The sequence below is a fragment of the Hylobates moloch genome, unplaced genomic scaffold (genome assembly GCF_009828535.3).
Source record: "Hylobates moloch isolate HMO894 unplaced genomic scaffold, HMol_V3 SCAFFOLD_12, whole genome shotgun sequence".
Classification (NCBI taxonomy): domain Eukaryota; kingdom Metazoa; phylum Chordata; class Mammalia; order Primates; family Hylobatidae; genus Hylobates; species Hylobates moloch.
The window spans coordinates 76,308,639-76,321,803 of record NW_026652287.1 but is presented as its reverse complement, the minus strand read 5'-3'; the positions used below and the strand labels follow the sequence as shown (position 1 = coordinate 76,321,803).

General features: G+C 37.7%; 1 protein-coding gene across 6 annotated transcripts in view; it reads left to right on the top strand.

Moving 5' to 3' along the window:
* Nucleotides 1-13,165, top strand: part of OSBPL8 (oxysterol binding protein like 8) — a 215,130-nt gene that overhangs the window by 193,898 nt on the left and 8,067 nt on the right. For all 6 annotated transcript variants that reach the window (XM_032170793.2, XM_032170792.2, XM_058424619.1 and 3 more), the window contains 3 exons: nt 110-246; nt 1,869-2,054; nt 2,390-2,477. In XM_032170793.2, coding sequence (XP_032026684.1) covers nt 110-246; nt 1,869-2,054; nt 2,390-2,477 — 411 coding nt within the window. The remainder of the gene's footprint in view (nt 1-109; nt 247-1,868; nt 2,055-2,389; nt 2,478-13,165) is intronic.

Genomic DNA, 13,165 nt, shown 5'->3' with positions numbered 1-13,165 from the left:
TTTAACTGGAGGATTAACCAGAAGAAATTATCACCATCATATTATTATACTATATAATTGCCTTCTAAGTATAATTCTCTACATTAATTTTGAATTTCTTTAAATATAGGATAGTGAAGTTTATATTACTGATAAAAAGACTGATAATTCAGAGGTTTTCTGGAATCCAACACCTGACATTAAGCAATGGAGATTAATAAGGCACACTGTAAAATTTGAAGAACAGGGAGATTTTGAATCAGAGAAGTAAGTATACTGTTTTACAGCTAACTTCATAAGGATCAGAGAGTAGTTTTTCAATGCCTTAATGATATGGTCATTTTGTTACCTTTCTTCTATCATATCTTAATTCAGCAAAATAGTTTATCATTTGTGGAATGTGACAGTATTCTGTTTTTGTGTATATGAATATCAAATATAATATAAATCGTCTTGCTTTTCTGTAGCTCAAAACTACTCATTTTTTTCTTTCTCAACTGCTCCATCACCTTAAAAAAAAGAAAGAAAGAAAAGAACGTTTTTGTTTAAATAAGATTGCAGGACTAATTAGTGACTCTTAGTTTCTACCTGGCAACTGTTTTCTAACCTGGTTTAGGCATTGGAACTCTAGGTAAAGGGAGTGGTGCAGAATCTACTTCTGTTCCATTCTCTGAAACAAAAACAAAGTTACTGGATGGACTGGCTTCTATAGGACTTACTAGTTGAGTAATAATTAAGGCTATCGTTTCTGTTCGTAAGTCATGAACTTCTTGCTAGATGGCTTATATTTTTGAATCAAATATTGTATACACGTTCCCCATTTTATTGTTATTATATCTTTGTGTTAAGAGAAAGAGACTTATGTATAAAAGATATTTTGCTAGGCACTTAATACTCATTATGCAACTTTGTCCTCCCTACATGTTCGCACATACATATCATTCTCTCTCATGGGAATTCAAGACTGTGTGTACCTTCCCTTCTACACTCAAAATTGAGGTTGTCAAAGATGGAAGAATGTATATGTACTAGTTCTAAAAATTCTGTCTCAGCCATAACCATTTGATGTTCTTTATCCAGAGATAAGCTTTGCCAAGGCATACATATGATAATTCGTGAGAGTATATAATTCAGCACATTTGAAGGTGAGGAAATGAGACTTAGGATAAGTAACTTTAAGTGCACCAGCTAAGAAGTGGCAGCTCTAGGACTTGACTCAAGTCTATCTGATCCCAAAGCCTTTTCTGGTTTTAACATGCTGCCTTTCTAGATGGGTAGGATATAGATATACTTTTATTTAACAGAAGAAAGAACTAGTAGGGGAAATCATTTTACCTCAGCAGTCTTTTCTGTTAAACCAGTGGTTCTCAACACTGGCAATACATTAAAATATTTTGGGGAAACATTTAAAAAATATATCAATACTTGGGCCTGACCCCAGAGATTCTGATTATAAAAATTCTCTGATAATTCATGGATCCAAACTTGAGAAGCACTGCATGACATTAATGGATCTTTATGAAGCCAGTGGATCTTAAACAGTGTAAGACGCATCTAGGAAGCTTGCTAAAAGCGTAGATTCCTGAGCTTTACCTTCATTACATTCCTGTCATCTTGAGCCAGCAACACTTACTACCATGAGTTTAAGAATCTATGTAGTAAGTTTCTCTTGCCAACTAAAAAAAAAATTAGTCTCCACTTATGAACAGGTCTCTCTACTCAAGGGACTGGATTTATATCTTGACTCATTTCTAAGCCTATGAGCGTTAAGTGTTGTCAAAGCCAGAAATTCATGTGAGCATTATTTTATCTACAAGGGATTTGAAGCCTATTCTATATAGATTTTACTTTCTGTTGCATTTTTAATACTATTTTTGCACATGTATTAGACTCTGGCAACGGGTAACTCGAGCCATAAATGCCAAAGACCAAACTGAAGCTACCCAAGAGAAGTATGTTTTGGAAGAAGCTCAAAGACAAGCTGCCAGGGATCGGAAAACAAAAAATGAAGAGTGGTCTTGCAAATTATTTGAACTTGATCCACTCACAGGAGAATGGCATTACAAGTTTGCAGAGTAAGTAACTTAAAATAGTTTATTTCAAACAATATATTAGCGTGGTTTGTTGCCTTTATTTCTAGAATATTTGTTGCTGGAGTAGTTTTTATTTAATTAAACTATGTATATTAGTGTGAGATTTTTAAACTTGGTTTTGCATTCATTATAAGCTTGACTCTTATGATAGAAGTTAGCCTATAAAATAAGTTGAGGATCTGAAGATTAGATATGGGGAAATCTCCTTATTAGAACTATGTATATAATTATTAATAAAATTGAATCATAGAATAGAAAGTTTTAAAGTTCTTTGTTTAGTCATTGAGCAAATGTTTTTTTTTTTTTCATTTATGTAGTACCCGACCATGGGACCCACTTAATGATATGATACAGTTTGAAAAAGATGGTGTTATTCAGACCAAAGTGAAACATCGTACTCCAATGGTATGTAATAAAAAACTAGATACACTAGGTATATAAATCTGTTAAATCTTTAGTATCTATAGCAACCAACATTTAAAATTTGGTTTCAAAATTTAAAATTTTGGGTGAGCAAAATAGGCAGCTCCAAACTCTTCTTGCCCCAAAGAAACATCAGAAAACAAGCAAAGACTGTCAACTCAATTTGCCAAAACTCTGGAAAACAGTCAGAGGTGTTCAGCAACCAAGTGAACACTGGTCAAGAAAGTGCAAAGGGAGGAAAGCTTTGTGGCATTTTACCTGCCCTTGCCCCAGGTCCATCCCAGTGCAGTAGCAGTCTTGAAGAGCCCCTGCGTTGCTAGTGTAAGTCCCTAGTTCCAGAAGGAGCAGAGTGGACCTCATGCACAATTGTTTATGTCTGTCCTAACCTGTCAGGATACTACCTGAAGGACTTAAACAGGCACTCATCTCTGAGAAAATCAATAAAGACAAATTATTCAAGGGAGCCAAACAAATTCTGGAGCTGAAAAGTGTAACAAAAATGAAAATTCACTAGAGATATTCAAAAGCAGATATGAGCAAGCATAAGACAGAATCAGGAAACTTAGATATAAGACCATAGAAATTATCCAGTCTGAAGAGGAGAAAGAAAAATGAATGAAGTGACGTGAACAGAGCCTAAAGGACCCGTGGGACACCATCAAGTGGGTTATCATTGCATTATGGGAGTTCCACAAAGAGAAGACCGAGAAATGAATGAAGAATATTTAAGGAAAGAAGACCCCCCAATCCCCAAATTTGGTGGAAGATATAAATCTACAAATTCAAGAAGCTCAACGAACTCCAAGTAGGATGATCTCAGAGAGACCCACACCACAACAAACTGTCAAAAGCCAAAGAGAGTCTTAAAATCAGCAGAGAGAAGCAACTTATCACATACACTGGGGATCATCCATAGGATTAACAACTGATTTCTCATAGAAACCATGGAGACCAGAAGGCAATGAGATGACGTATTTAAAGTGGTAGAAGGAAAAACTTGTCAATCAAGAATTCTGTATCTGGCAAAACTGTCATTCGAAAATGGGGGAGAAATTAAGACATTCCCAGATAGAAGCTGGGGGAGTTCATTACCACTAGACCTGCCCTACAAAAAAAAGCTAAGGGAAATATGTAATAAAATGAAACTCAAAGCTGTATGAAGAAATAAAGATTTTCAGTAAATAGTTGGACAAATATAAAAGCTAGTGCTATTGTAATTTTAGTTTGTAAGTCCACTTTTTATTTCCTACAGGACTTAAAAAATAAATGAATGAAAAATAATTTAATTACATATCTTTGTTATCAGACATACAATGTATAAGGATACAGTTTGTTGCAACATAAAAGCAGAGAGGATGGAGCTGTATAGGAGGAAAGTTTCTATGTACTACTGAAGTTAAGTTGGTATCAACTCAAACTAGATTGTTTAAAGGTAGGTGTAAATGTCATCCCCATAGCAACCACAAATAAAATATTTAAAAAAATACACACAAAAGAAAATGAGAAGGGAATTCAAACAGTTTACACAGGAAGCAACCACAAAAGCAGGCAGTAATGGAGTAAATAAGAAACAAAAAACGTGTATGACATATAGAAAATAGCAAAATCAGAAGTAAGTTCTTACCAGTAGTTACTTTAAAATGTAAATAAACTCTCTGAGCAAAAGACAGATTGTAAAAATTGATTAAAATAAACATGACCCAACTATGTGCTGTGTACAAGAGATTCACTTTAGATCCACAGGCAGAAATAGAGTAAAATGAAAGATTGGAAAAAAATATTATGTGCAAATAGTAACCAAAGGAAAACTGAGGTGGCCAATAGTAACCAAAGGAAAACTGAGGTGGTTATACTGATGTCAGACTAAATAGACTTTAAGTCAAAAATTGTTAGAAGAGACAAAAAGAACATGGCGTATTGATAAAAGGGTCAATTCATATATATATATATACACACACCAATCAACAGAGCCCCAAAATATACAAAGCAAACTGACAGAGTTGGAAGATAGAAACAGCTCTATAACAATAGATGAAGAATTCAGTAAACTACTTTTAATAATGGGTAGAACCTCTAGATAGAAGATCAATAAGGAGGAAACGGATTAACTTGAACCACACTGTAAACCAACTTGACCTAGCAGACACATAGAACAATCCACCCAACCACGGAAGAATACACATTCTTCTCAAGTGTACGTGGAACATTCTCCAGGATAGACCTTATGTTACACCATATAACATGTCTCAGTAAATCCCAGCTACTCAGGTGGTTGAGGCATGGGAATCATGTGAACCTGGGAGACGGAGGTTGTAGTGAGCCGAGATCACACCATTGCACTCCAGCCTGGGCAACAGAGTGAGACTTTGTCTCAGAAACAAACAAAACAACAAAAAAAAAAACCCAAAAAACTCAATGGGTCAAAGAAAAACACAAGGGAAATTAGATAATACTTAGAGAAGTGAAAACAAAAATATAGTATAACAAAACTTACGAGATGCAGCAAAGGTAAGGAAAATATATATCTGTGAACATCTACATTAAAAGAGATCTCAAATCAATAACCTTACTTCATACCATGAGAAACTGGAAAAAGAAGAAAAAACTAAACCCAAAGCTAGCAGAAGAAGAAAATAATGAAGATTAGAGTTTAGATAAACAAAATAGAGTATAAAAAAATAGAATTTGTGAAACCAAACCAAAAGTTGCTCTTTGATAAAAATCAACAAAATCGATAAACCATCAGCTAGGCTAAGGAAGCAAGAAAGAAGACACAAATGACTAAAATCAGAAATTAAAGTGGGGATGTTACTACCAATCATAAAGAAATAGGATTATGAGAGAATACTATGAATGAATAATTGTATGCCAACAAATCCCTAGAAACTCACAAATTATATAAACTGACTCAAAAAGAAATAGAAAATCTCAATAGAGCTGTAACAATAAAGAGATTGAATCAGTAGCCAAAAACCTCCAAAGAAAAATTCAAGATCAGGTGGCTGCACTGGTGAATTCTACAAAACTTTAAAGAACAAGCACAAATCCTTTTCAAACTCTAAAAAATAGAAGAGATGGGAACATTTCCTAACTTATTCTCTGAGGCTAACATTACCCTTATGCCAAAGCCAGATAAAGATATCACAAGAAAATAAAGTTACAAACAATAACCTTTATAAATAAGATTCATACATCCTTAACAAAATACTAGCAAACAAAATTCAGTAGCATATTAGAAAGATTTTACCCCATGACCAAGTGGAATTTATTCCAGAAATGCAAGGTTGGTTCCATGTAAGAAAATCAATGTAATATATTACATTAAGAAGGGGGAAAATCACATGGTCATCTCAATTGGCATAGAAAAGGTATTTGACAAAATCCATTACCCTTTCATAATCAAAAGAAAGACCTCATAAAACTAGGAAGAGAAGAGACTTCCTTAACATGATTAAGGGCATTTATGAAAAACCCACCAATAGTAGACTCAGTGGTGACAGGTTGAAAACCTTCCCCGTAACATCAGAAACAAGACAAACATTCCCACTTTCACCACTCCTATTTACCATTGTACTGGAAGTTCTAGCCATAGCAAGAAAAAAGAGAGAAGTCATCAAAATTGGAAACAAGGAAGTAAAACTATCTCTAATTAACAGGTGACATTATCCTATATATAGAAAATCCCAAAGAATCCATAGAAAGCTACTAGAGCTAATGATCTTAAGAAAAATTGCAGGGTATAAGATCAACACACAAAAATCAGTTGTGTTTCTAACAGTAAACACTCTCGAAATTAAGAAAGCAATTCAATAATAGCATCTAAAAGAACAAATTTAACCAAGAAGCTGAAAGACTTCTACAGTGAAAACTATAAAACAATGCTAAAGAAATTAAAGAACATCTAAATAAAGGGAAAGACACCACCTCATGTTTTCAGGTAGAAAAGGTTAATATTGTTAAGATTTTGGCCAGGCGCAGTGGCTCATGCCTGTAACCTCAGCACTTTGGGAGGCCAAGGCAGAGGGATTGCTTGAGCCCAGGAGTTTGAGACCAGACTGGACAACATGGCAAAACAATGTCTCTACAAAAAATAGAAAAATTAGCTGGGCATGGTGGCACACGCCTGTAGTCTCAGCTACTTGGGAAGCTGAAGTGGGAGGATTACCTGAGCCTAGAGAGGTCAAGGCTGCAGTGTCGTAACAGCACTACTATACTCCAGCCTGGGTGACAGAGTGAGACCTTGTCTCAAAAAAATAAGAACATAACAGTACTACTAAAAGCAACCTACAGATTCACCACAATCCATGTCAATATTCCAAGCCTTTTTTTGCAAAAATGGGAAAGCAGATTTTCAAATTCACATGGAATTGCAAGGGGCCACAAATAGCCAAAACAATTTTGAAAAAGAAGTATAAACAGGACTCTCACTTTTCGATTTCAAAACTTACTATAAAGCTACAGTAATCAAAGGAATGTGGTACTTATGTAAGAACAGGCATATTGACCAATGGAGTAGAATTGAGTGTCTAAATGTCAAGCCAGACATCCATGGTCAATTAATTAATTTATTTTAATTATTCTTTAAGTTCTGGGATGCAAGCACAGAATGTGCAGGTTTGTTACATAGGTACACATGTGCCATGGTGGTTTGCTGCACCCATCAACCCGTCATCTACATTAGGTATTTCTCCTAATGCTATCCCTCCCCTAGCCTCTCACCCACCAACAGGTCCCAGTGTGTGATGTTCCCCTCCCTGTGTCCATGTGTTCTCATTGTTCACCTCCCACTTATGGGTAAGAACATGCGGTATTTGGTTTTCTGTTCCTGAGTTAGTTTCCTGAGAATGATGGTTTCCAGCTTCATCCATGTCCCTGCAAAGGACATTAACTCATCCTTTTTTATGGCTGCATAGTATTCCATGATGTATATATGCCAGATTTTCTTTATCCAGTCTATCACTGATGGGCATTTGGGTTGGTTCCAAGTCTTTGCTATTGTGAATAGTGCCAAAATAAACATATGTGTGCATGTGTCTTTATAGTAGAATGATTTATAGTCCTTTGGTATATACCCAGTAATGGGATCACTGGGTCAAATGGTATTTCTAGTTCTAGATCCTTGAGGAATCATCACACTGTCTTCTACTGTGGTTGAACTAATTTACACTCCCACCAACAGTGTAAAAGCGTTCCTATTTCTCCACATCCTCTCCAGCATCTGTTGTTTCCTGACTTTTTAATAATTGCCATTCTAACTGGCATGAGATGGTATCTCATTGTGCATCATTTGATTTGCATTTCTCTAATGACCAGTGATGATTTTTTTCATGTGTTTGTGGGCTGCATAAATGTCTTCTTTTGAAAAGTGTCTGTTCATATCCTTTGCCCACTTATCGATGGGGTTGTTTGTTTTTTTCTCATAAATTTGTTTAAGTTCCTTGTAGATTCTGGATATTAGCCTTTGTCAGATGGATAGATGGCAAAAATTTTCTCCCATTCTGTAGGTTGCCTGTTCACTCTGATGACGGACTCTTTTGCTGTGCAGAAGCTCTTTAGTTTAATTAGATCCCATTTGTCAATTTTAACTTTTGTTGCCATTGCTTTTGGTATTATAGTCATGAAATCTTTGCCCATGCCTGTGTCCTGAATGGCATTTCCTAGGTTTTCTTCTGGGTTTTTATGGTTTTAGGTCTTATGTTTAAGTCTTTAATCCATCTTGAGATAATTTTTGTATAAGGTGTAAGGAAGGAGAGCAGTTTCAGTTTTCTGCATATGGCTAGCCAGTTTTCCGAACATGATTTATTAAATAGGGAATCCTTTCCCCATTGTTTGTTTGTGTCAGGTTTGTCCAAGATCAGATGGTTGTAGATGTGTGGTGTTATTTCTGAGGCCTCTGTTCTGTTCCATCGGTCTATATATATCTGTTTTGGCTAATGTAGCCTTGTAGTATAGTTTGAAGTCAGGTAGCATGCTGCCTCCAGCTTTGTTCTTTTTGCTTAGGATTGTCTTGGCTATATGGGCTCTTTTTTGGTTCCATGTGAAATTTAAAGTAGTTTTTTCTAATTCTGTGAAGAAAGTCAGTGGTAGCTTGATGGGTATAGCACTGAACCTATAAATTACTTAGGGCCGTGTGGCCATTTTCACGATATTGATTCTTCCTATCCATGAGCATGGAATATTTTTCCATTTGTTTGTGTCCTCTCTTATTTCCCTGAGTACTGGTTTGTAGTTATCCTTGAACAGGTCCTTCACATCCCTTGTAAGTTGTAGTCCTAGGTATTTTATTCTGTTTGTAGCAATTGTGAATGGGAGTTCACTCATGATTTGGCTTTCTGTCTATTATTGGTGTATAAGAATGCTTGTGATTTTTGCACATTGGTTTTTTTGTATCCTGAGACTTTGCTGAAGTTGCTTATCAGCTTAAGCAGATTTTGGGCTGAGACGATGGGGTTTTCTAAATATACAATCATGTCATCTGCAAACAGAGACAATTTGACTTCCTCTTTTCCTATTTGAATACCCTTTATTTCTTTCTCTTGCCTGATTGCCCTGGCCAGAACTTCCAGTACTATGTTGAGTAGGAGTGGTGAGAGAGGGCATCCTTGTCTTGTGCTGGTTTTCAAAGAGAATGCTTCCAGCTTTTGCCCACTCAGTATGATATTGGCTGTGGGTTTGTCATAAATAGCTCTTATTATTTTGAGATACGTTCCATAGATACCTAGTTTATTGAGAGTTTTTAGCATGAAGGGGTGTTGAATTTTATTAAAGGCCTTTTCGGCATCTGTTGAGATAATCATGTGGTTTTTGTCATTGGTTCTGTTTATGTGATGGATTATGTTTATTGATTTGCATATGTTGAACCCACTTTGCATCCCAAGGATGAAACTGACTTGATCTTGGTGGATCAGCTTTTTGATGTGCTTCTGGATTCGGTTTGACAGTATTTTATTGAGGATTTTTGCATCAATGTTCATCAGGGATATTGGCCTGAAATTTTTTTTGTTGCGTCTCTGCCAGGTTTTGGTATCAGGATTGTGCTGGCCTTATAAAATGAGTTGGGGAGGAGTCCCTCTTTTTCTTTTGGTTTGGAATAATTTCAGAAGGAATGGTACCAGCTCCTCTTTGTACCTCCGATAGAATTCAGCTGTGAATCCATCTGGTCCTGGGCTTATTTTTGGTTGGTAGGCTATTAATTGCTGCCTCGTTTTCAGAACTTGTTATTGGTCTACTGAGGGATTCGACTTCTTCCTGGTTTAGTCTTGGGAGGGTGTATGTGTCCAGGAATTTATTCTTTCTTCCAGATTTTCTAGTTTATTTGCATAGAGGTGTTTACAGTATTTTCTGATGGTAGTTTGTATTTCTGTGGGATTAGTGGTGACCTCCCCTTTATCATTTTTTATTGTGCTATTTGATTCTTCTCTCTTTTCTTCTTTATTAGTCTGGCTAGTGGTCTGTTTTGTTAATCTTTTCAAAAAACCAGCTCTTGGATTCATTGATTTTTTTTGAAGGGTTTTTCGTGTCTCTATCTCCTTCAGTTTTGCTCTGATCTTAGTTATTGCTTGTCTTCTGCTAGGTTTTGAATTTGTTTGCTTTTGCTTCTCTAGTTCTTTTTATTGTGATGTTAGGGTATCAATTTTAGATCTTTCCCACTTTCTCCTGTGGGCATTTAGTGCTATAAATTTCCTTCTAAACACTGCTTTAGCTATGTCCCAGAGATTCTGGTACGTTGTGTCTTTGTTCTCATTGGTTTCAAAGAACTTATTTATTTCTGCCTTAATTCCGTTATTTACTGAGTAGTCATTCAAGAGCAGGTTGTTCAGTTTCCATGTGGTTGTGTGGTTTTGAGTGACTTTCTTAATCCTGAGTTCTAATTTGATTGCACTGTGGTCTGAGAGACTTTCTGTTATGATTTCCGTTCTTTTGCATTTGCTGAGGAGTGTTTTACTTCCAATTACATGGTCAATTTTAGAATATGTGCGATGTGGTGCTGAGAAGAATGTATATTCTGTTGATTTGGGGTGGAGAGTTATGTAGATGTCTATTAAGGCTGCTTGATCCAGAGCTGAGTTCAAGTCCTAAATATCCTTGTTAATTTTCTGTCTCGTTGATCTGTCTAATATTGACAGTCGGGTGTTAAAGTCTCCCACTATTATTGTGTGGGAGTCCAAGTCTCTTCGTAGGTCTCTAAGAATGTGCTTTATGAATCTGGGTTCTCCCGTATTGGGTGTGTATTTATTTAGGATAGTTAGTTCTTGTTGTGTTGATCCCTTTACCATTATGTAGTGCCCTTCTTTGTGTTTTTTGATCTGGGTTGGTGTAAAGGCTGTTTTATCAGAGACTAGGATTACAACCCTGCTTTTTTTTTTTCTTTCCATTTGCTTGGTAAATATTCCTCCATCCCTTTATTTTGAGCCCACGTGTATCTTTTCTCATGAGATGGGTCTCCTGAATACAGCACACCTATGGGTCTTCTTGACTCTTTATCCAATTTGCCAGTCTGTGTCTTTTACTTCGGCATTTAGCCCCTTTACATTTAAGGTTAATATTGTTATGTATGAATTTGATCCTGTCATGATGCTAGCTGGTTATTTTGCCCATTAGTTGATGCAGTTTCTTCATAATATCGATGGTCTTTACAACTTGGTATATTTTTGCAGTGGCTGGTACCAGTTTTTCCTTTCCATATTTAGTGCTTCCTTGAGGAGCTCTTTTAAGGCAGGCCTGATGGTGACATAATCTCTCAGCATGTGCTTGCCTGTAAAGGATTTTATTTCTCCTTCATTTATGAAGCCTAGTTTGGCTGGATATGAAATTCTGGGTTGAAAATTCTTTTATTTAAGAATGTTGAATATTGGCCCCCACTCTCTTCTGGCTTGTATGGTTTCTGCAGAGAGACCCACTGTTAGACTGCTCTTAGTCTGATGAGTTTCCCTTTGTGGGTAACCTGACCTTTCTCTGTGGCTGCCCTTAACATTTTTTCCTTCGTTTCAACCTTGGTGAATCTGACGATTATGTGTCTTGGGGTTGCCCTTCTCAAGGAGTATCTTTGTGGTGTTCTATGTATTTCCTGAATTTGAATGTTGTCCTATCTTGTTAGGTTGGGGAAGTTCTCCTGGATGATATCCTGAAGAGTGTTTTCCAACTTAGTTGCATTCTCCCCATCACTTTCAGTACACCAATCAAACATAGGTCTGGTCTTTTCACATAGTCCCATATGTTTTGGAGGCTGTGTTCATTCCTTTTCATTCTTTTTTCTCTAATCTTGTCTTCACACTTTATTTCATTAAGTTGATCTTTAATCTCTGATATCCTTTCGTCCGCTTGATTGACTCGGCTATTGACACTTCTGTATGTTTCATAAAGTTCTCATGCTGTGTTTTTCAGCTCCATCAGGTCATTTATATTCTTCTCTATACTGGTTATTCTGGTTAGTAATTCTTCTAATCTTTTTTTCAAGGCTCTTAGCTTCCTTGCATTGGGTTAGAACATGCTCCTTTAGCTCAGAGGAGTTTGTTAATACCCACCTTCTGAAGCCGACTTCTGTCAATTTGTCAAACTCATTTTCCGTCCAGTTTTGTTCCCTTGCTGGCAAGGAGTTGTGATCCTTTGGAGAAGAAGAGGCATTCTGGTTTTTGGAGTTTTCAGCCTTTTTGCACTGGTTTTTCCTCATCTTTGTGGATTTTTCTACCTTTGGTCTTTAATGTTGGTGACCTTTGGATGGGGTTTTTGTGTGGACGTCATTTTTGTTAATGTTGATGCTATTGCTGTTTGTAATTTTTCCTTCCAACAGTCAGGCCCCTCTGCTGCAGGTCTGCTGGAGTTTGCTGGAGGTTTACTCCACCCTGTTTGCCTGGGTATCACCAGCAGAGGCTGCAGAACAGCAAAGATTGCTGCCTGTTCCTTCCTCTGGAAGCTTCGTCCCAGAGAGGCACCTGCCAGATGCCAGCCAGAGCTCTCCTGTATGAGGTGTCTGTTGACCCCTGCTGGAAGGTGTCTCCCAGTCAGGAGGCACAGGGGTCAGGGACCCACTTGAGGAGGCAATCTGTTCCTTAGCAGAGCTTGAGCACTGTGTTGGGAGATCCACTGCTCTCTTCGGAGCCAGCAGGCAGGAACGTTTTAAGTCTGCTGAAGCTGCACCCACAGCCACATCTTCCCCCAGGTGCTCTGACCCAGAGAGATGGGAGTTTTAGCTATAAGCCCCTGACTGGAGCTGCTGCCTTTCTTTCAGAGATGCCCTGCCCAGAGAGGAGGAATCTAGAGGCAGTCTGGCTACAGTGGCATTGCTGAGCTGTGGTGGGCCCTGCCCAGTTCGAATTTCACAGTGGCTTTGTTTACACTGTGAGGGAGAAAACCCGCCTACTCAAGCCTCAGTAATGGCGGACGCCCCTCCCCGCACCAAGCTCAAGAGTCCCAGGTCAACTTCAGACTGCTGTGCTGGCAGCGAGTATTTCAACCCAGTGGATCTTAGCTTGCTGGGCTCTGTTGGGGTGGGATATGCTGAGCTAGACCACTTGGCTCCCTGGCTTCAGCCCCGTTTACAGGGGAGTGAATGCTTCTGTCTCGCTGGCATTCCATACGCCAGTGGGGTATGAAAAAAAAAATCTGCAGCTAGCTCGGTGACTGCCCAAATGGCCACTCAGTTTTGTGCTTGAAACCCAGGGCTCTTGTGG